The sequence below is a fragment of the Phocoena sinus genome, chromosome 9, assembly GCF_008692025.1.
Source record: "Phocoena sinus isolate mPhoSin1 chromosome 9, mPhoSin1.pri, whole genome shotgun sequence".
Taxonomy (NCBI): Eukaryota; Metazoa; Chordata; class Mammalia; order Artiodactyla; family Phocoenidae; genus Phocoena; species Phocoena sinus.
Window position 1 is genome coordinate 5089426 of NC_045771.1, and position 22238 is coordinate 5111663.

At 36.0% G+C, this 22238-nt stretch overlaps 1 protein-coding gene across 1 annotated transcript in view; it reads left to right on the plus strand.

Moving 5' to 3' along the window:
* The window catches only part of KMT2C (lysine methyltransferase 2C), a 294073-nt gene that overhangs the window by 178299 nt on the left and 93536 nt on the right, over window positions 1-22238 (plus strand). Inside the window, 7 exon segments of the mRNA XM_032643218.1 lie at window positions 2757-2926; window positions 3375-3523; window positions 4310-4423; window positions 5317-5394; window positions 7243-7946; window positions 15866-15985; window positions 18219-18335. Of these exon segments, the coding sequence (XP_032499109.1) occupies window positions 2757-2926; window positions 3375-3523; window positions 4310-4423; window positions 5317-5394; window positions 7243-7946; window positions 15866-15985; window positions 18219-18335 (1452 nt within the window).

Sequence of the window (22238 nt, forward strand, 5' to 3'; positions counted from 1 at the left end):
AGCCAATGTCGTATGCTTGAATATTTAGGTAGTTTCCAATATTTTACATTAGAAGTGATTCTGTAGTCAATAACTTTGTGCATATGAGTTTTTGAATTGCTGGGAGCAAATCTCTAGAATAAATTTCTAGTAGTAGATTACTGGCTCAGGGGGGTAAATGCATATGTAATTTTGTTAGGTATCATCAAATTCCCTTTCATGGGACTTGTGGCTCTTCCTTTTGCCACCACTCATGCATGAGAGAACTTCTTTTCTACATTCTTGCCAACAGGCTGTCATGTTCAGCTTTTGATTTTTGCCTGTCTTATGAGTGAAAAATGTTATCTCAGTGTAGTCTAATTTTCTTTTCTCTTTTGAGTGAAGCTGGTCATTTTTTCCTGTGTTTAGGGGTCATTTTTTACCCCTTTTTGCGAGTTGTCTGTTCTTGTGTGTTGCCTGTTACTCTTGAAGATTTTGATGACCCCACAGTCTAAGAGCTCCTTGTATAGTCGGGATATAAGGCCTTCAGCTGCGTTATACGGTGCACATCTTTTCTTCCAGTTTGCTGTTTGCCTTTTAGCTTTGCCTGTGTTATTTTTTGCCATGCAAAAGTTTATTTTTATATAGTCAGATTTATCAGTCTTCTATTGCTTTTGGATTTTTGAGTTAAAATTAGAAAGCCTTTTCCTATACTGAGGCTATAGGAGAGTTCATATTTTCTTCTAGTTTTTATGTTATTTTTTACATTTAGCTCTCTAATCCATTTTTAGTTGATGCTTCTATATGGTATGAATTATCTTTTCCCAGTTGGCTATCCAGTTGTCCAAAATCCATTCACTAAAAAGACAGTCTTTGCCTCAGTGACTTGAGATTCCAGACTAGAGTTTTAGATTTAGTTGGGTTTATTTCTGGAATTTCTTGTCTGTTCCATTGCTCTTTCTATCTTCATGAGCCAATGCCGTACCGTTTTAATTATAGAGGCTTTGCAGTATCTGGTAGCTGTGGTCCACCGTCAGATCTTTTCTATTTCACATTTTTCCTAGCTGTTTTGTCATTTATTTTTCCATATGAACCTTAGGCTCTGTGAAAAACCTCACTGGAATTTTTATCAGGTTACTTTAAATTTATTCATTGGTAGTGAAATCTTGATGTTAGGACATCCTAACGAAGAACAAGGTATGTCTTTGCATTTGTTCAAATCTAGTTTACTGTCTTCTAGGAATGTTTTCTAATTTTCTTTGTTTAGGTTTTGGACATTTCTTAAGTTTATTCTTAAAAGTTTTCTCTATTTTGTTGATGTTATAAATGGGATTTTCCCATTCATTATATCTTTTAACTGGTTATTATTTGTGTATGTGAATTCTATTGAATTTTCATTGCTAATTTTATATCCTGCTACTTCGTTAAATTCTTTTATTAAATTTGTGATACATTCTCTAGGATTTTCCAAGTATGCTGTCTTGTCATCTACAAATAGTTTTATTTCTTCTTTTCCTATTTTGCTTCTGTTTTCATTTGTTTACATTGGTTCAGAACCATGTTAAATAGTAGTGGAGATAGTAGGCATCCTTGCTTTGTTTCTGACCTTAGTGGGACTGCCTCTGGGGTTCCCCAATTAAATAAAATGCTGGCTTTAGAATTGAGGTATGTGTGTATGTCACATTAAGGAAATACCTACCCATTTTAATGTTCTTGGAAGGTTTTTTTTTATTAGGAATGGATTTTAATTTTTTTCCAAAAGTCTTTTCAGCATCTAGTGAAATAATTTATCTTCTCTCCTCAGACCTAATAATATGTTAGATTTTATTAATAGGTTTTCTAATATTTAACCATACTTGCATTTTTGTGTAAACTCCTCTTGGACGTGGTTTATGATTTTTCTTGATTTGCTATTGGAGTCTGTTTGCTAACATTTTACTTAGGATTTTGTCATCAGTATTTACGAGTACCTCCATTTTAAATCTGTAAGACTTTAGTAGATCTGTGGTTCATGCTAGTTTCTCTTTTTCAGTGAGCATCTCTTTTGTATCAAAAGATACCAGCAGCTCAAAAAGATAAAGTTCCTTTTTTATTGGTGCTTTAGATTGTAAAGTTGGGGGTGGGTAATGAGAGTCCCACAATTTGTCAGCCTTGTGCCCAGGATTTTAAGGCAGCCTAGCTCAGAGGCGCAGAAGGTTTGGCTGGCCTCTGCCAGGCCTTGCACATCAGCAGTTCTACTTTGCTAACGGTAGTGCCTCTCTGTTCTGAGAATATGAGAAGCCACAATTGGATTTTGATGTTGAGTGGTTATTTTCACCATTTCAGACACCTAATCATTTGGAGTGGGTTATATTTCCTTAGTGTGAATTCTTGTTTTTAGTTTCTGAGCTACCCATAAACAAACAGAATTCCCTAGCAGGACCATTTTGCTTTCAGAGTAGTGAGTTGAGTAGACTTACTCAACACGAGCTACTTCCTGATTCTGGAATGTGTTTCTTTTTTTGAAGTTTGGATTGCTACGTTCTTGGTTTTCTTCCTTCCCCACTTATGTTTTCTCGGATATCTCTATCCACTACTTACACTTTCCAGGAGGTTTCAGTGTAAATTGAGTGATATCTCATCAGATGTTCAAAACAAACTTCTTTTTCAAAAATGTACACCCTAAATTAGTGTCATAAAAATTAAAGCTTAATATAGAATCTACAAATGTTTCACTGATTTTTTAAAAAGGTTTACCCCTGAACTGCAGTACAAATGCATAACAAACTGTTTCTGTTTTCATTTTTCCTGGTGTTTAGAATTGCAGAATATGTGTCGAGTGTGGCACACGATCTAGTTCTCAGTGGCACCACAATTGCCTGGTATGTGACAGTTGTTACCAACAGCAGGATAACTTATGTCCTTTCTGTGGGAAGTGCTACCATCCAGAATTGCAGAAAGACATGCTTCATTGTAATATGTGCAAAAGGTAAGAAGATATAGTTATTCCATTTGTTTGTCAGTTCTGTCCATGTGATTATCTGCTCTGCCATGTATTTTGAGATCCAAGCTTTTGTCATTCCAGTAATCCTTTCAATACTGAGTGCCATTGTAGATGGAATTAAAGTATGTTTTTATGAGTCTGAAAGGCATAACGATGTAAGTGGGCAAAAAATAAGACAAGACCAGAAACAAGCATTAAGAGGGAAAAGTAAAGAGTAAATAGTTTAAAATGTGTTTAAAAAAGGTCAACACCTGTGATGACATCCAAAAATGACAGCTTCTTTTCTAGAACCTTCAATTGCTAACCCCTATTACCTCTTCTTCCATCCTTACCCCTTCCTATATCCAGTTTTTCAGCAATTATCTTTCTTTTCCCTAAATATTAATTTGACTTTAAATTAGAAAATTTTATTTAAATATATTTATCACCACAGATGGGTTCACTTAGAATGTGACAAACCGACAGATCATGAACTGGATTCTCAGCTCAAAGAAGAGTACATCTGTATGTATTGCAAACACTTAGCTGAGATGGATCCATTACAGCCAGGTGATGAAGTGGAGATGGCTGAACTCACTACAGGTAAATTTGAGAGTTTTTGTTCTTTAGGATGCTGTGCCAACCAGTCAGCAGCATATTACTTTAGTAACAATGAGGGAATCCTGTGTATCAGATCCCATCTTATTTTTAGCTTCTGTACCTGTGATCTTGGTCATCTCTGAATCTGATGGTTAACATCTAATCTAGCTTCTTTACAACTGTTCACCCAATATTTGAATTCCAGGACTATCGTACGCTCCTACAATTGTGTGTTTTGGGCCAACAGTGGGAGTTCCTTACTGTTTGGCTCTGTGACCTAGTTTGCACTTCATACTCTGGGTTATTTTACTCCAAACAAATTTTAGTTTTATTAAATTTTGTTCATGTAGTTTTATTAGTAGACCATTGGGTTATAAACGTAATAACAAGATTCTTAGATCATAAAGGGAACAGACCTGCTAATCAGATCGTTTTTCATTTTCATCAGTATGAATGGCAAAGTCTATAGAAGTTCTGTTTTATCATCTGCAAGGGGTTTAAGTAGACACATCTTGGTTACTAACATTTTGTTTCTAGTATGCCATCAGTATACAGTTGTGCAGTATCCTTTCAAAATAATAAAATTCCAGTTACTTTTTAATTCATTATATTTTCCATATTGGAAAAATGTAAATATATATTTGGTTCAAAATAGAAAAATCTGAAGAAGAATTTATGGCATTTTCAGGGATAATTTACCCCCATTAGGACAAGGTGATAGTTGTTGACTTAGTTAACAAAAACAGAAGAACTCATTCTGAGCTAAAGAATAAATAATCTTCTGTTAAGATTGTAACAATGAAATGGAAGTTGAAGGCCCTGAGGACCACATGGTACTTCTGGAGCACGCGGCTAATAAAGACGTCGGTGGCCAGCAGCCCGCGCCTGGGACTGTTCCAGATGGTAAGGGTGTTTTTGGTGATGGACAGTCTGTTCTCTGAAGAAAATGCGTGTGTAGAGTGAATATGTGAACATCTGCAACTTTAGTACCCTAGATAAAAATAAGCTGAGACATAGTCATGTACGAAGTTATTTAGAGAGGAGCCTTTTTAAATAAAATAAACTTAGAAATTAATTGGGGAAAGGGCATGTATATATTGTATTGATAGTTCAGCTGTAATCTAGACTTACTCATAAATATATACTTTGTTTAGGGATCAAGTGATTTTCATTAAAAGGCAATTTCTTTAGTTATCTTTGTAATTACTAACTAGAGCTGTTGCTGATTGTGAGATGTTTCATGCTGAGATAATGAAAAATTCATTGTTTTAGATCATGTAAGCAGTCTTGTTGAGGGTTATTTCAATGATATTTCAGTTAAGCTTTTTGCATTATTGGTAATAGCTATTATTGTACTTGAGGATCTGGAATTAATGAGAGACCAGGTTTGGGGAAAACTACTTATTTAATCTTGGTCTCACCTCAAAGTCTGTGGGATTGATTGTATGTGATACTGCGTTATATAGGTTGAATGTATACATAAAAAGCCCTTGAGATATTTTGAGGTTAAGTTTATATTTAAACACCTCTCATTAAAAATTATACTTCATAAAGATATAAAGTGAAGAAAAATAAGACAAAACTATATAATAATAGTACATAATCAGATTCCTTCCATATCCAGTTTCATTTCCATATCCTACTTAACAAATGAATAGTAACAGGATGCTTTATGCTTATATTTGAAATTGGAATTTGGCAGAAGGATAAATATCTTACCCAAATTACTGTTGAGAAGGCAGTGTTAGAGGAGTTTGGACTCCTTGCTGGAGATTCCATAAGTGTGTTATTCACAGCAGCTCACATCCATACTGGAGAGCAGCAGAGGAGTGATCCACCGGAAAGTCATGGCATGCGTGGACTTCTCATTGCTGGTAGGCAACATGTTCATATCGTCTAATTTGATTGATTTATAGCATAACACCTTTATGGTTGCTATGCGATTCGAGTCATAGTCTGCTAAGGTGACTTTTCAAATTAGAGATGAATTGTTTACTATTGCTATACTCACATGACGGTAGTTCAGTCTGTGGTTAGGTGATCCTCTTCTGGAAAACCATTGGCAGTGGATTTCTAAGGCAGAAATAGAGCATGTTTGCGCTTTTATCTTAATCCTTCCTGCCTAGCACAGAGGAGAAAGAACATCCTCGTGTTCTGAGTGTGTATTGCAAACGTTCCTCTTTGCCAGTGAGACTTGAGGTAGTCGGTCTACTATTATGAGCACATAATTTAGGCATCATATAGCATTAAGATTGTTTTACTTGAGTCACTCAAATGGTGATACTTTCGGTTTTAAACCAAAAATATTCGTTTATATGTATTTTCTGTTTTAAAACTCCATTTTTTATTACTTTTAAAATATTAAAGTATTTCTGAAGTACTTTTGTGTTTAAAAATATTTAGTATGATCAGATCTGTTATTTGATGTTTTTTTCCTTTTCAACTATAGTCTTTCAATAAAGCAGGAGTGAGAAGTGAGATTTCATTTTGGTATAAGAACATATATAAATTTCAGTCACCGTGGTAAATAGTAAATAAGGAAATTAGTGTCTTTATTAATGTACATAAGAAATTAGCCTGATGGCATTTGAAATAAGTGCTTTTTATCATCAGTGGTCTTACTTAATAGAGCCACTTAGGGCCCATGTCAATTGGACCTCTAACCTTACTCTTAAATAATATTGGGTTAAAGGTTTAACTTAATAGTACCCTGATTTAAAATTTAGTAGTCAGGCTTCCCTGGTGGCGCAGTGGTTGGGAGTCCGCCTGCCGATGCAGGGGACACGGGTTCATGCCCCGGTCCGGGAAGATCCCACATGCCGCGGAGCGGCTGGGCCCGTGAGCCGTGGCCGCTGGGCCTGTGCGTCCGGAGCCTGTGCTCCGCAAGGGGAGAGGCCACAACAGTGAGAGGCCCGTGTACCACAAAAAAAAAAAAAAAAAAAAAAAAAAATTTAGTAGTCAGTGACTATAGATACTTCTGATATCTAATTCTTTTTATTGATTTGCTAAGATAAGTCTCTTTGGTTATAGATGATGAGGAAGAACAATAATTATATCCAAAAAAATGTATTGATTGTGTTAGCATGTATGGCTAAGCGAAATACGTCTTTTCTGTCTATGGTCATTACATATTTGAGTCTACAGAAGCTTTGTTACATCTTGTGTCGGCTTATTGCAAAATTCTTTTTATTCTAGACTAAACTTTTTTAATTTGGACACATCATGTAATATCACTGAGCCTCATTTTCCTAGTTGTAAAATGAGTATAACTTCACCTACAAAATTTTAAATCCTCTTGTAAGTGACCAAACTGTGAAACATCATAATAATAGTTATATTAGAAATGAATTCTATTTTAATATTCTTACCAGAAATTACCTTAAACTCTGGGGATCCCATTAAGGTAGTGTTCTTGTAGGTTTTCTGGTCTGATCGGTGACTGATTCTAATCCATAAACCCTGCTCTCTTTTGACCTTTACTAAACTTGGTAATTGCCTTATTGCCTTTCTTGATGAATACCTTCTGACTTAAGGCATGGTTTTAAGAAAAAGTATGTTTTGGATCCCCCCCGCCCCGCCAACGTTTTTTTTCTACCCAGGCTTACTATTTTTAAACCATAGAGCTACAGACATGTAAGACATTAATGTTTTATACCTAATCATAGTTAGAAATTTTAAAATTCATAGGTACATTAACATAATAGATATTTGAAATTTTATAGAATCATCCCAAGATAAAATGAATCCTGAATTGGAAAATCAGATTTCTCGTGAAGCTGATAGCGAAGAAATGGAGATGCCTCCTAAAGTGATGCACACTTGCGGTGCAGATCAAAATGAGAACAAAATGGAAGTGACAGACAGCGCTGAAGCCCTTGCCCCCCAGGTCACCGTGCAGCAGGGGGAAGCGCACTTGTTGGAGGGACCTAACATGGCGGCATCCCCAGAAGAATCCCGGTCTCCAGGAGTCAACACTGAATCCGTCACTGTCCCGTCCCCCGGTGGGGAAGGTACGGCTTTATGTTCTAAGGAACAGTTGGCCATAGAAAGGGTACCAAAAGAAATGGAACAGAAAGAAAATCCTGAACCTTCTACTGCATTTATGGACTTTGAAGTGGCTCCTGCAGTTGAGAGTTGTGTGAAAGATGGTGTATGCCAAGAAAGCAAATCTGTAAAATTACCACCTGAGATAGAGTCACCGTCTTCATCAGCAGCGGGCATGAGCAAGGCAAAGGCGTCTTCCTCTCCAGCACTTCCTTCCGACTTGCCTTCCCACGACATGCTGCATACTTACCCGTCAACTCCCAGTGCTTCTGCTGGAAACGTCATGCCAACAACTTACATCTCAGTCACCCCCAAAATTGGCATGGGTAAACCAGCTATTACCAAAAGGAAATTTTCTCCTGGGAGACCTCGGTCCAGACAGGTATGGTGATTTTAATGATGTTGATAGAAAAGATGTTGGAGTGATTCTATAAAGTAAAAAAAAGTGTATGTGTAGCTTTGGTTTGGAGGGCAGGTTTTCCCGTTTAGGTGGAATGTAGATGTAATGTTGACTTACGTGTTTTGGCCACTTCAAAAAACACACTGTTAATGAAGACTAGTTTATTAAACTTGAAGTGATCTTATTGGAATTTAAGTGCAACCTCTTTGATTATAGTTTCTAATAGAAAACACTTTAAAGAAGTTTTTAGTTCCATGCCATAGTAACAGCAGAGACTTAAAAAAAAAAGTAAGGTTTTGGGTATAGTGTAATTAACATTTGTTTTTCCCCTCAAATATATTTGTTTATTGATATTATTCGTTGTACATATTTTTAACTGCTTAAGCATCAGAATTTACCTAGAGTATTTTTCATGCAGGGAAACTTATCATTTTGTTTTTTCTGTTGATTGCTAACTTTTTGTGGGAAGTTTTTTAAAGTTAGGACTTACTTCAGTGGTTTTGTGAACAAAATTTTAGGATTATATTGTTGATCTTCAGGAAATGAAGGGAGTTCTTCCCATGATTGTTCTAACTTGTGTGATTGTGAACTCTACCCTGTAAGGGTAAGTTCCAGATCTTTTTCAGTGGGATTTGAGTGAAACTACAAAGCAAAGTGAAGATACTATAGCTAAGAATTATGTGTTCTACAAAATTTCTACTTTCTGAAGTTTTTCATAAAATAGCAAGATATCAAACAGTGCAGAAGTGTTTAGTCACAATAATAATTTGGAGTTTTAAGTCTCATGATTTAAATTGCTTTCAGTGATTAAAGTTTAACTTTTTATAGGAATAATAATATTTTGATCGTCTAATTTTGGGATTGTGACACCAGTAAAAAAGTTAAATCAAACTTTATTTTAATGTGAAAATTAGTCTCCTACTTGATATTTATTTTCTATTCTACTAAGAGAGATTTTTCTTCTCAAAGTAGTTTCTTCATCCTTAGTTTTTTCTTTTATTTTCCTTTTCTTTTTTTGAATAGCATATACTAATTGTGTAGTTTTGGCTCTGAAAAGACTTTAGCAACGGAAATTTGAACCTCAAATTTAATTTTGGTTCAGACATTTACATTCTTTAAGGATATTGCATCATAAATATTCCTGTTAAATTTTACTGGTGTCTCTCCTTATTTAGAAACTTCTGCTCCAACTGAGAAGCCATTACGATTATTTTTCTGTTGACCTATGTTCCAAAATAGTGTGGGTATTTTTGTATGTGTGTGAGAGTGTGTATGTACATATATTTTTTTTCTTCCAAGTTCATCCCATTTTACATGAACTGTGTCTTAATATTTGTTACTGTTACTACTTCTGCTATGTTCTCTTTCAACTGTGGTAGTATTCTCCTTTCTATTTAGCTGCTACTGTCTGATTACTACCTCACAATTTGCTGCTAATCTCACAAGCAGCTGTAGGCCATGTTCTACCTCCCAGTTTTGTTTTAGTTGTATAGGAAACAACCTTCACTTGGTGATTCAAAAAGCTTGTTGATACACTGCTTTGCTTTTGTGGAGACTATGCGTTGGATAGAACAAGATATCTTATTTGTATCATCTTATTTTATGGGAAAATATTTAATGAAATCACATGACTGTGATCTACTTCAGACACTCATGTACTAATTGCTCTCATGATAATATTGAAAGTTTTTGTTAAATCTTCTATGAAATATGTTTTCTTAGAAACATTTTCTTGAAGTATTCTTAAATATTTAAAGAAAATTTCATAGAAAAACATAAGTACTCTTAAATATATTTTGATAACTTTCAAATGCTAAAAATTTTTTTCTTCATTTTACCTTTCCACCTTTTTTGTTGTTGTTGTTGCTAACATCATATATGTGGAGAGCTTAGGAATTTACATAAATTCTAAGACTGACATCTGTTGAGAGGTTCTCATAGAGAAGGTGAAATTTCTTCAATAGAGTAGGTTTCCAAAAATAGTACTTCATTAGATTATAACCACTTTGCCATTACGTTGTGAACTGAATTTCTTATTTTTCATCAATTTAAGTAGTTTATTAAGAACCCTAGAATTTTATAACATACTTGTGTATTGCAATAGCATTTTAAATGAAGTGTCTCGAATTAACATATCAGTTTCATAATCTGTTCCTGTGAGAGCAAAACAGGCCTCCAGTGGTGAGCTGTAGAGGATTATAGTTTTGTTAACAATTAATTACAAGTAAGCAATCCCTCCCTCCCTGCCTCCCTCCCTTCTCTTTCTTCCATTTCTGGTTTCTAGACGTAAACCTTTTAGTAAGAAGCACTGTTGGCATTTTGGGGGGTTGGTTGATTTTTGCTTTTAAAGTTAAAAAAGGCAGATTGGTGAATCATATCATCCAAATAAAGAGAGATTCTGTTCTTGATAAATTATTTCATATCCAGCTTTTAACTAAAATAAATTTGAATTTTGAAGTACTGCTGTATATAATGTATACATAATGGTATTCATTAAAGGAAATTACTCTAGTAGTTGTAATTGTCTATTCCTGGATACCTATGAGGTAAACCTACATACTGATACTTTGTCTTAGAACCTATCAAAAAAGGTTTCATTAGTAAATAGGTAAATATTCTCTATTCTTTATGAGGAATAAAAGTTGTAGAGTAGATGCCAACAGTGATTTTCCCACATACCTTCTAGTCTGAACACTGTGTGGCATTTTATAAAAGTGACTTTTAAGAAGCCTTTTTTGTATTATTTATATATTTGTACTGTAATTAATTGATCCTGGGAAAGATCGATTAATAGAAATTCAGCATGAATATTTCCATAGTGCAGTTGTTTGACTTCAAAGCCTTATTCTTCCATTACTGTCTGTGGGACACCAAGCAAGTTACCATGTGAACTCTCTTGGTTTCTTCATCCATAAAACTACATCAGATGGTTGTTAGAATTTAATGATAACACCTGTAAACCCCCTGACACATAGCAAGCGGTAGTGCTGCCCTGCTTTCTTTCTTGATTTGCAGGATAATGCAGATATTATGTGAAAATGGAGACTTCATGTGTTAAATTTGGCTGTGAAGTGGTGGTCCTGAAACCCATCATGTTGACTCATAACTATTTCTAAGGAAATGTGCCAGTGAAAATAACTGCAGGCCCGACCAAGTCAAACCCTGGCCACAGTAAATACAAGATGTAGTAGGTTTTCAAGTTCAGTGCCACGTAGTGGTTGCACAGATTTTAGAACTAAACTGCCTATTTAATCATTCTGTGTGTGATAGAGGCTGCAGTAGAGGAAACCACAGGGTACTGTGGGAAAGCAGAGAGGGCAAGAGGAAAAACTCTACTCAGGCTTACAGGCTTAGGCATGTTTTCTGGGAGAAATGACTAAACCATTGCTACTCAGAATGTGACCTGCAGACCAGGAATATCAGCATCACCTGGAAGTTTGTTACACTGACTCTCAGGCCCCACCTTAACCTGAGTGAACATGTCTATTTTAAGAAGATCCCCATGCAGCCTGAAGTCCAAGAAACACTGCTCTAAACCATTGAGAAACTGTAGTTTTCATCCTAAAAAAATGTCTAGCCTTTGGGGTGTCAACCTACAACATATACAGATCAGAAGTATCATACATCCCTCTTAGTTCTCTTGTGCCTGTTACATTTTTTAAGCCATTACTAAAACGATTGCTGGCACCAGCCAAATTCACTTTCTTAAATTACCGAGGGCTAAAGCTGGCAGCAGCCATTTCTGTATGTATACAGTTTATCTCTTATCACTCTCAGGACTAAATTTCTTGTTCTGTTTGACGTTGAACTCAGATTTATATATGACTTATTTATGTTAAAAGAATTCTGTAAGTCATAAAAAAATGAATTGTTTGCTACAATAGCTGTAATGTACATGAGTGAATGTATGTACCAAAAAGGCAAACTATAAATGCTTGTGTTTTCAGTTTCTCTTACTAATTGTCCTCCTTTCTACTCTCGTTTCACTGTTTTCACTTTCTCTGAATCAAACTCACCCAATAATAGCAATCTTGGTTTTGCACAGTATGTTAGGGAGAGGGTGGACGTAGGACTTGGTGGTGTGAATCTTCCCAGGAGACATACCTGACCTTCTCTGGCCACGTTTTAAACTGATTCAGTAGAATTGGATACTCTTGGGCCCTAATCATGACATTGATCATATGTAACAGCCAGCAACAGGGTTTGACTTCTAATAGAAAGTTGCCCATCATAGCCTACCCTCCACCTGCCATTATTGTCCCATTTCCCTATTCCCACAGTCTTTGTAACAGCTTTGTAATTTTGCTAGGTTGATAAATTGGCCTCAAAGCAGAAAACTGAATACCAACTTTAAACATTAATTATTATTGTTGGAATCGAATTCAGTCTCTGCCAAATAGTATTTTTAAAGTTTCTGTGGCATTTGAGAACAAGTTGGTTCTGTTTAGCGCTCTTTGTAACTTAAATTCTCCTGATGGTTACATTTTTTAACCCTTTCTTTTTTAGTTTGTAGATGGTTTAAGAGTAACAACAGTGCATGGAATAGGTTGGTAATTTTTTAATAGGTGAAGAAGTCCAAGATTCTAGGCTACAACTGATGGAATTAGTGTGTTTCATATCACAGTACAGTGTTTATTGATGCATTTATGAATACATGCATGCAAAAATGCTCAGTAGAAAAAGTAGACGTTCAATAAGTGCTGAACAGAAGGCTTACTTAACATAGCAGTGAACGAAAAGAGCAGAGTGTCTGCCATCAAGCTTATACTCCAGTGGCAATAGATAAATAGAAGTGCAGTAAAGTAAAACCAAGTGTACCAACGGTGTAAACCATGTTACAGTAGATGGGGAATCTGACCTCTTCTGAATGGTCTGTGTAAATTCTTTTCGATCAAAGCTGAGACCTGAAGGGTAATTTATAACTACAGTTGATAATTAGATCAGTGTTTTAGTTTTAAGGTCTAAAGAATATATTAGGTAATTTCTTCTTTGTGAAAATATCTAAGTGTAATCATAATTTTCTTCATTTCCTATAAAATTGCACGTGCTCTACCTTCCAATGCCTTATGATAACATACTTATTAAAATTTATAATGTAATTACCCAGGCTTTTATTGTATAAGTTTTTCATAGCAGTTGAACGGTTGTCTAATTATCCCTGAAATAGCATCTAAACATTCTTAATCTATAGAGCCCTTCATTTTGTTCATCCATGTTATATGAAGTGTGAATGCTTTTTGAAATGAGATATAATTTTGGCATCAAAGCTAACTTATAAATTATGAATAAATATTATTTTAGAATATGACTTTTTATGGTATACTTTAAGGACTATCTACTGATATACCATTAAACGATCTACCAAAAGGAATTTAATATGTACACTAGCCAGATATCCTCAGAGAAGAACACTGCATGGAAACGTTGAGGGAATGAGGTTTATACCTCTTGCTCTCACTCTCTACCACTAAATACTGATAAACAATAGAACAGATGACCCCGTATTGTGTTCAGTATGCAGATGCTAAAGGTGTCGTAAAGGATACATGGTTCACTTGGAGTGCCCGGGAAGGCCTCTTCGAGGAGGAGGTATTTAAGGCCATACCTGAAGATTCTGGAGACGCCAGCCAGTGGACAGGTGGTGTAGTTCTGCAGGTCCCCACTGTTGAAGAGCTCGGCGTGTGTGAAGGATGGCAAGGAAGCCAGGGTAGCTAGGGCATATTGACAGTGAGAGATGCCACAAGATGCAACTGAAGAGAGGCAGTAGGAAAGGTTTGAGTTTTAAGTGTCACTGCGGAGCTATCAGAGGGTTTGGAACAGGGCAGGAGAGTCTTGCTTGGTCACATTTACATTTTTTAGGAGTCCCCCTGGCTGCTGTGTGGGGAAAGGCTTGAGGAGGTGCAGGTGAGGAAGAAGCATAAAGAGAAGTAGACCTTTGCAGCAGGCTAGCTGAGAGGTGGTGCCGGCCGTGGGAGTGCAGAGAAACAGAATGACCAGAGACAGAACTTGAAGAGAGAATGTGCTGAATTTACCGATGGTTTGGATCAAAGGAGTGGTGAGGGAGAGGATTGAAGGGGCAGAGGACAGTGATGAGAGAAGAGAACAGGTCTAACAACTCCCAGTTCTCTGACTCGGACTGGAATCCATTTCTAAAGATGGGGAATAGTTGTGAGTTGGAACTCGTTTAAGGGAGAGATTTTAGACGTAGTAAACTGGAGAGGTTTTGTGCGACAAAATGGAAGTGCTAAGAAGGAAGTTGAAAATCATAATAACTTGGAGCTCTCAGAACATGTTGGAACTAGAAACGTGAATTTGGGGAACAACAACATCCCAGAGAGTGTTTACAGCCCTCATTGTAGATAAGATCATTTAGGACAAGACTACACAGGAGAGTGGTCCAGGCTTCCGCCCTGGAAAACAGTGGGGCTTCAGAGGTCAAGTGGAGGAAGAACTCAAAAGGGAGGCTGAGAAGGGTCAGTGAAGGAGGGCAGAGAAACATTCACTGATGTGCTGCACAGAGCCCAGCAGAACTGTAAGTAGATGTTGACAGTGAAACGACAATAGAGAAATTGCTTTTGTCAGCGCAGAGGTTACAGAAGGCCCTGGACACAGTAGGAAAGAAGACAGGTGTGGACATAGACGCAAGGTGATCTGTTAGTGGGAAAGCATTTGTCAGGTGAAATCAGCATGGCTGTTAGCTGAGCGGAGGGTAGGTTAATTAAAGTGAAACGAGTCTCTCCCTGTGTGGTCTTTCTCGAAATACTGTTATTTCATTAACTGTCTCCTCCCCAAAGGATAGTCAAGTTCTTATTTCTAGTTATTTAAATTCCCTGGTGGTATTTTAATGGGATTGATAGGCTACTACTTGTTAGTGTGTTAGTGTTCTAGAAACCTGGTAAGTACTGTGTTTCTTGTCTTTAGTTTTGATCATTTAATTGGTAAAATTATAGCATGCTTTGTTGAATTATCTAATTCCAAATAGGTTCTGTATTGTTTGACATTTGTGTTTAAAATGTTATCTTTGTGGAGTAAACGTTTTTCTTTATGCTGCTTATTAGCATCTTCATCAGATTAGTTCAGGTTATTGCTGAATGGGGTTATCTGGAAGCAAAATGTTTTAGTTTTATCTTAACTATTTTAGTAAGTACTGTTTCTCATATAAATAATCAGATACATCAGGCATTTTAATTTGCAAATTTAGGACAATTTGCTTTAACATTTTTCTACTTTTAAAATTAGTTCCCTGGATATAATCCAAGTGTAGTAGTCCCTTAAATAAAAATAAAAATCAAACCCCACAACTAACGGTCACTGAAGGAAGAGTAATTAAATGTTAGGATTATAATGGTATTTGCATCTTATGGTTACAAACTAACTTTCCAAATTTTAAAGTGAATGTGTCTGTTGATTGCTCATGTTTCTGACTGCATTTTTTTGGCCTACTGTTTTGGTGGTTTATAGCAAGAAGTATACATAACATTCTTTATGTTTATTCTTTTCTCCCTTCCGGTAGAGTGATAGTTGTTAGAAGAAAATAATCCCCAAATAGTTTCTTATAGTTTTAATTCTTAAAGTTTGATTGACATTTATTTATATCTTGGTGCCGTAATTGCAGATCATGAGTCAATGTTGATGTCGTGTAAACCTTGATTTTTAATACGTTTCATTGTACTGATGTTTCAACCAGAATAAAACATTTAATGTAAATTGTAGCTACAAACATTTAAGTATAAAGTCACTGTAAGTGATAAGCTTATTTTCCTTACTACCTTGAAGCAATCTGTCCTAAATTTCCATACGTCTGCATTTGTTTTTGCTGTTCTAAAATTCCTTAGTTGCTGGCTTTGACCTTTTATGTTGCGGAGTTTTATACATCTATTTTCTCACCTGCCATATCCTAGGGGGCTTGGAGTACCCATAATACAGTGAGCCCACCTTCCTGGTCCCCAGACATTTCAGAAGGCCGGGAAATTTTTAAACCCAGGCAGCTTCCTGGCAGTGCCATTTGGAGCATCAAAGTGGTAAATAAAATTGCATTTACATTCGTATATCATTTCTTTCTGGTTGGTTTTGTCCGAGTAGAAGTTAAGAATTAAACCTTTCTTTTCTAGATAAATAGTTTAGTTTCCAGAGCCACTTTTTAAATCTAAAATTTTTAATATGAAGAAGCAACGTGCTTGCCTTTAAAAACCTGCACTAGGAGGAAATTAAATTGCCATTTTACTTGACTGATCTTAAGTGTAAATTTTTAATACCGTTTTTTACAGTTGCTTTCTTTTATGTTGTAATTACCAGTATTTCTACGGGGGAAATCCTTGTCACATAGGCTATAAAGTAATTAAAGACTTGTTCATCATATCATAAAATTTTGTTGCTTAGAAAAGAACAAAAGAAAAGCTACATTAATTTATTATGTACTAATGGAGAAAAAATAGCACAATTGCAGCAGATTTCATTTTCTGTGTTAATAATCTAAAAACTATAGGATGTCTTTTTCATGTCATTGGTGGATGACTCTGTTAGTCCTTGAAGTTGTCTGATGCATTTTGAAGGTGAAAAATTAATTTGGGAAAGTGTTAATCATCTGAAAAGTTAAAAAAATTTTCCTGACTAGAGAAGACAGTATTCTTCATCTTCTATATTTAATAATATAATTCTGGAATAAGGGTTTTTAATTTAGACCAATTAAGGATTTCAAAGGAGTTCTAGATTCTGCTTTCCTATTTTCTGTCACTGTTGGAAGAACTATTTTTCAGCTCACTCTGATAGCATGCAAGGTGTTGAAAATGTAAATATTAATTAGAAGAGTTAAAGAGGTCTTGTTTGACCATTATGAAGCATATACCACTGATCTTCACTTATTCTTACCTGTGTCATTGGATGTTGAGGAGAAATACATTGAGGGATTACTGTAGTCTTGATTCAGTCACTGACTTTTAAAAAATCTTTTATACCTATTGAAAAACCACAAGAGAAACTATCCAATTCAACACTACCCTGTCGCTTGTTCAGAGAAGCTCAGGATCTGAAGGAAAGCAGCTTAAGAGGATAAGGAGAGGCAGCAGGAAAACTGGAAGTTGGCTTTTACTAAAAAACTGAAGGAACGAAAGCGCCCCTTCCCTCTTGTTCACGTGTGTCTTTTTGGTGCTCACAGTATAACCATAATTTGCTGACTTGGAGAGCATTCTGCCAAATAGGTAATGAGCTCAGTGTTTCAGACTGCTGCAGGTGACCTCAGCTGAAGGTGTCACGTAGGGAAAACAAAACCAGGGTTTTCCTGAGCATTTTAGTAATCTTAAATACACACAGCACAAGTAGGTGTAGATGCCAGGTGTTTTCAGGTAGTAATACATAAGTCTGAGAACAAATAAGAAAACAGCAACACAAAACCTTAGTGCTTATTTGTTAAAATATCAGGGAATTCAACATATTTTCCCATAGAATTTTTTCTTGTGTAAAAATTCACATAAATTATTTCCACTTGAAGTAATTATTATCTAGGTGATTTAAAGCAAGCCTTTTAATTTTTCATCAGCTTTCCTGTATGGTCAGGTATTGAACGGTTAGAGGAAATTGACAGTTTTCACGACAGAAAAAATACTGTTGCACATAGTAAAAATGAGCTTTCGTGCAACGCAGCGGTGCAGAATAGTGGTTAAGAGTGAGGTCACTGGAGCCAGGCTTGCCAGGTGTCTGACTTGGCGCAAGTTACTTAACCTTTTTATTCCCCAGTGTACTTACCTCTGAAGTGGGGATGATAAAATAGTATTGACCTTATGAGACTGTTGAGAGGAACAAGTGCTTCGAGCAGTACATAATAAGTACTCAGCATATGATAACTATTAATATCAATACAATTACAAGAAACCAGTTAGCGAGAGAGTCCTTCCTCATACTTGCTCTATAATACAATACAATTTGTTGCGCCTGAAAATACCTGGATAGAGTTGTGGCTTTTCTGCCACCTAGGATGTAGGATTAGGAAACGGAAATACAGTGCCAAGGTTTGCTGTTGCAGGGCATTCACAGTAACAGACCAAGTGTGATTCTAAGGTTGTAGATGTTTAAGTCGTAGAATACATACTGAAAGATGCAAATAATAAGCCTGGTCTCTTAATATTTATCATCTGATTGGAATAAAAGGGAGAAGCAAGTATTTGTGTAACATTTAATAAGACGGTTTATCTCACATTTTGGATTTAAAATTCTTTTGGGCTTTTACAGAATGCTGACTTTTCCGTATCTGTCGTGTAGGGCCGGGGGTCAGGATTTCCAGGAAAGCGGAGACCTCGTGGTGCGGGACTGTCAGGACGAGGCGGCAGAGGCAGATCAAAGTTGAAAAGTGGAATCGGGGCAGTTGTGTTGCCCGGGGTAAGGCCCGCTCACTTTACATTTGCTACGGTCCTTAATGTGTCGGCCGACGACGATCAGCTCATTTGTACCAAATTACTTAGATTCTAAGAGTCCCATAAACAGGCTAAAATTTTATCTCCATTTGCATTTCTTTTTAAACCTCTGGTGAGGTTTTCTTTTATATTTTCTACTTTCTCATCCCTTTTTTCTTACCTTCCTCTTTGACTCTGATCTTTCTTCTCCAAAATCCAATATACAGTATATTTGCTCTTCTATTAAAACAAAACTCCTGTTATATTCTTGAGTTTATTTGAAGAATTTAATTATGTTGGTGTTTTAAATTTTTGATTGTAGTTGCTCTCAGTGTTGCAATATGGTTTACAGAAAAAATTAGAAATGTTGTAGATTAGTATGGAGTCTAAAAATGTTGAAGATTTTATGACTGTCTTTGACATATTTGAATTTAAGATTGATAACTGTATGGTCATTGGCACATTAAGAGGCTTTGTTTAAATGTGTATTGAAAAAACTGCATTTGGCAAAAAATAATAGCAGATGTTTCCTGCAGTAACTTTACTATTTTACCGATACCCTGTTTTTCAGATTCTAATTGTCATGTTAAGTTCAGGATACAGGTGGGATTGTTCAATTTGCTACTGTTTTTCAGATTCTAATTGTCATATTAAGTCCAGGATACAGGTGGGATTGTTCAGTTTGCTGCTAAAGGAGTAAGGAAACTTGGATTCTGGTGTTTTTTTTTTTAAAGCAATTCCCTCCCTCCCTCCCCACTCCCCGAATTAATAGGCCTATTGAGGTAAAATTGATATAAAATAAGGTACAAATATTTGAAGTGTACAGTCTCATAGGTTTTGACACATGTGTACACCCTTGAAAACCACACTACAGTTAAGAACATATTCGGCCCTCAAAGTTTCTTTGTGCCTCTCTGAAATCCCTTTGCCTTCCTTCCTGCCTTACCCCCAGGCAATGACTGATCTGATTTCCATTTCTGTCGATTAGTTTGCATTTTCTGGAGTCTATGTAAGTGGAATCATGGTGAATATACTCTTTTTTGATATGATTTATTTCACTCAACATAATTATTTTGATATTAATTCATGCTCTTGTATGTGTTAACAGTTCATTTTTGTTGAAGAGCATTCCGTAGTATGGATGTGCCACAGTTTGTATATCTGTTCACCTATTGAAGGACATTATGTGTGCTTCCATTTTTTGGCTATTAGAAATAAAACTCTCCAAACTTTTATATATAAGTTCACCTGTGGATATGTTTTCTTTTCTCATGGGTAAACATATAGAAATGGAATGGCTGGATGTATGGTAGGTATATGCTTAGCTTTTTAAGAAAAGGTTGGTTTTCAAGTTGGGTGTGACATTTTATATTTGCAAGAATATGTAAGGTTCCATTTCCTCCACATACTCACCCACATTTGGTATGGCCAGTCGTCTTAATTTTAGCCATTGTAACAGGTATGTTAAGAGTATCTGACTTGCATTTCTCTAATAACTTGTGATATCGATCAGCTTTTTAAGGTGCTTATTTGCTATCTGTATATCTTCTTTGATAAAGTCACTCTTCAGATCTTTAATACATTTTCCAAAATCGAGTATTTTTTAAAAAATTTATTTGTTTTTATTTTTGGCTGTGTTGGGTCTTTGTTGCTGCGCATGGGTTTTCTCTAGTTGCGGCGAGTGGGGCTACTCTTTCTTGTGGTACAGAGGCTTCTCATTGCAGTGGCTTCTCTTGTTGCGTAGCACGGGCTCCAGGCACGCGGGCTTCAGTAGTTGTGGCTCGCGGGCTCTAGAGCGCAGGCTCAGTAGTTGTGGCTCACGGGCTTAGTTGCTCTGCGGCATGTGGGATCTTCCTGAACCAGGGCTCAAACCCGTGTCCCCTGCATTGGCAGGTGGATTCTTAAACACTGCACCACCCGGGAAGCCCAAACTTGAGTAGTTTTTTAATTAACTGAGTTTTGAGATTTCTTTATGTATTCTGGACATAAGCTCTTCATCATATATATGATTTGCAAATATTTTCTTGCATTTTGGGGTTTGTCTTTGCATTTTGTTAACTGTGTCTTTCACAGAGCAGTTGATTTAATCTTGATGGAGTCCAGTTTATTAATTTTTTTATTCTGTGGATTTTGCTTTTTGGTGCTGAGAAATACTTGTGTCACCCAAGGTCACAAAGATATTCTGTGTTTTCTTCTAGAAAGGTGTTGCATTTAGATCTATAATGCGATTTGAGTTTTTTAAATGTATGGTATGACATTTTTTTACATACTGAGTAGCCGGTTGTTTTAGCACTGTTTCTCTGAATTGCCTTTCATCATTCTTGAAAATTAGTTATCATATATGTGGATCTATTTTTGGAATCTCATGCTGTACGATTGCTCCATTTCTTTAGGCCAATACTGCACTATTTTGATTACTTCTACTTTACAACTACTCTTGAAATCGAACACTGTTAGTACTTCTATATGAATTTTAGTATTAGCTTGTCAGTATCTACAGATAAGCCTGCTAGGATCTTGATTGTGTTTGCATTCAAACTATAGATTAATTTGGGGAAGATTGACATTTTAACCATATTGAGTTTTTGAAGCCGTCACCTGTATCTCTCCATTTCTTTAGGTCTTCTTTAATTTCTTTCAGCGATGTTCTTTAGTTTTCAACAGACAGGTTGAACAGATACTGTTAATCAGATTTATCTCCATCTTCATATTTTTTTATGCTATCGTTAATGGTAGTGTTGTCTTAATTTCAGATTGTGTTTGTCAATTGCTAGTATTCAGAAATACTACTCATTTTTGTGTATCTGTTATTCTAATTGCTTATTTGTAGAATCCATTGGGTTTTCTACATAAACGATCACGTTGTCTGCAGATAAAGTTTTACGTGTTTCTTTTTAATCTGGAGTCCTTTCGTGTCTATTCTTTATTGCATTTGCTGTAACCTTCAGTATAGTGTCGAACAGAAGTGAAGAGCTCAGATAACCTTGTTTTTGACCTTGAGGAGAAAGCATATAGTTTTTCATAATTAAGTATGGTGTTAGCCTTAGTTTTGTTTTGATAGACATCCTAAATCAGTGTGAGGAATTTCCTTTCTATTAATAGTCTGCTGAGATTTTTTTTTTTTTTTTAATTAAGAGTAGATGTCAGAAGTAGATTCTGTCACATGTGCTTTTTTTTTGCATTTGTAGAGATGATCACGTAGCTTGTTTGTTGATATGTGAGTTACATCTTTATGTGTGTGTGCTAAAGCAATCTTGCATTCCTGGGTTAAACTCTACTTGGTCGTGATGTTGGATTCAGTTTGCTAAAAGCTTTACACTTTTTATATCTATGTTCATGAGGGATATTGGTCTATAGTCTTATTTTCTTATCATGTCTTTGGTTTTCATGTCAGCATAATACTGGCTTCATAGAATGATTGGGAAATATAGTTTGCTCTTCAATTTTCTAGAAAAGTTGTGTAGTGCTGGGAATTTCTTTCTTATGTTATTTATAGGTAGAATCATTAGTGGAGCCATTTTGACCAGGAGTTTTCTTTATTGGAAGATTTTCAACTACAAATTCAATGTCTTTCATAGGTATAGGGCTATTTAGGTTATCTGTTTTTTCTTGCATGAATTTGTCTTTTAAGGAATTTGTTTCATGTAGGTTGACAAATCTGTTCTTCTAGAATGGATAATAGTGTTCCTTTACTGTCCTTTTGAATTGGTAGTGATGTTCCTCGTTCCTGTTGTTGGTAGTCTGTGTCTTTTCTCCACTTTCCTGATCAGTCTTGCTTGAGGTTTATCAGTTTTTTTTTTGCGGTACGCGGGCCTCTCACTGTTGTGGCCTCTCCCGTTGCGGAGCACAGGCTCCGGACGCGCAGGCTCAGCGGCCATGGCTCACGGGC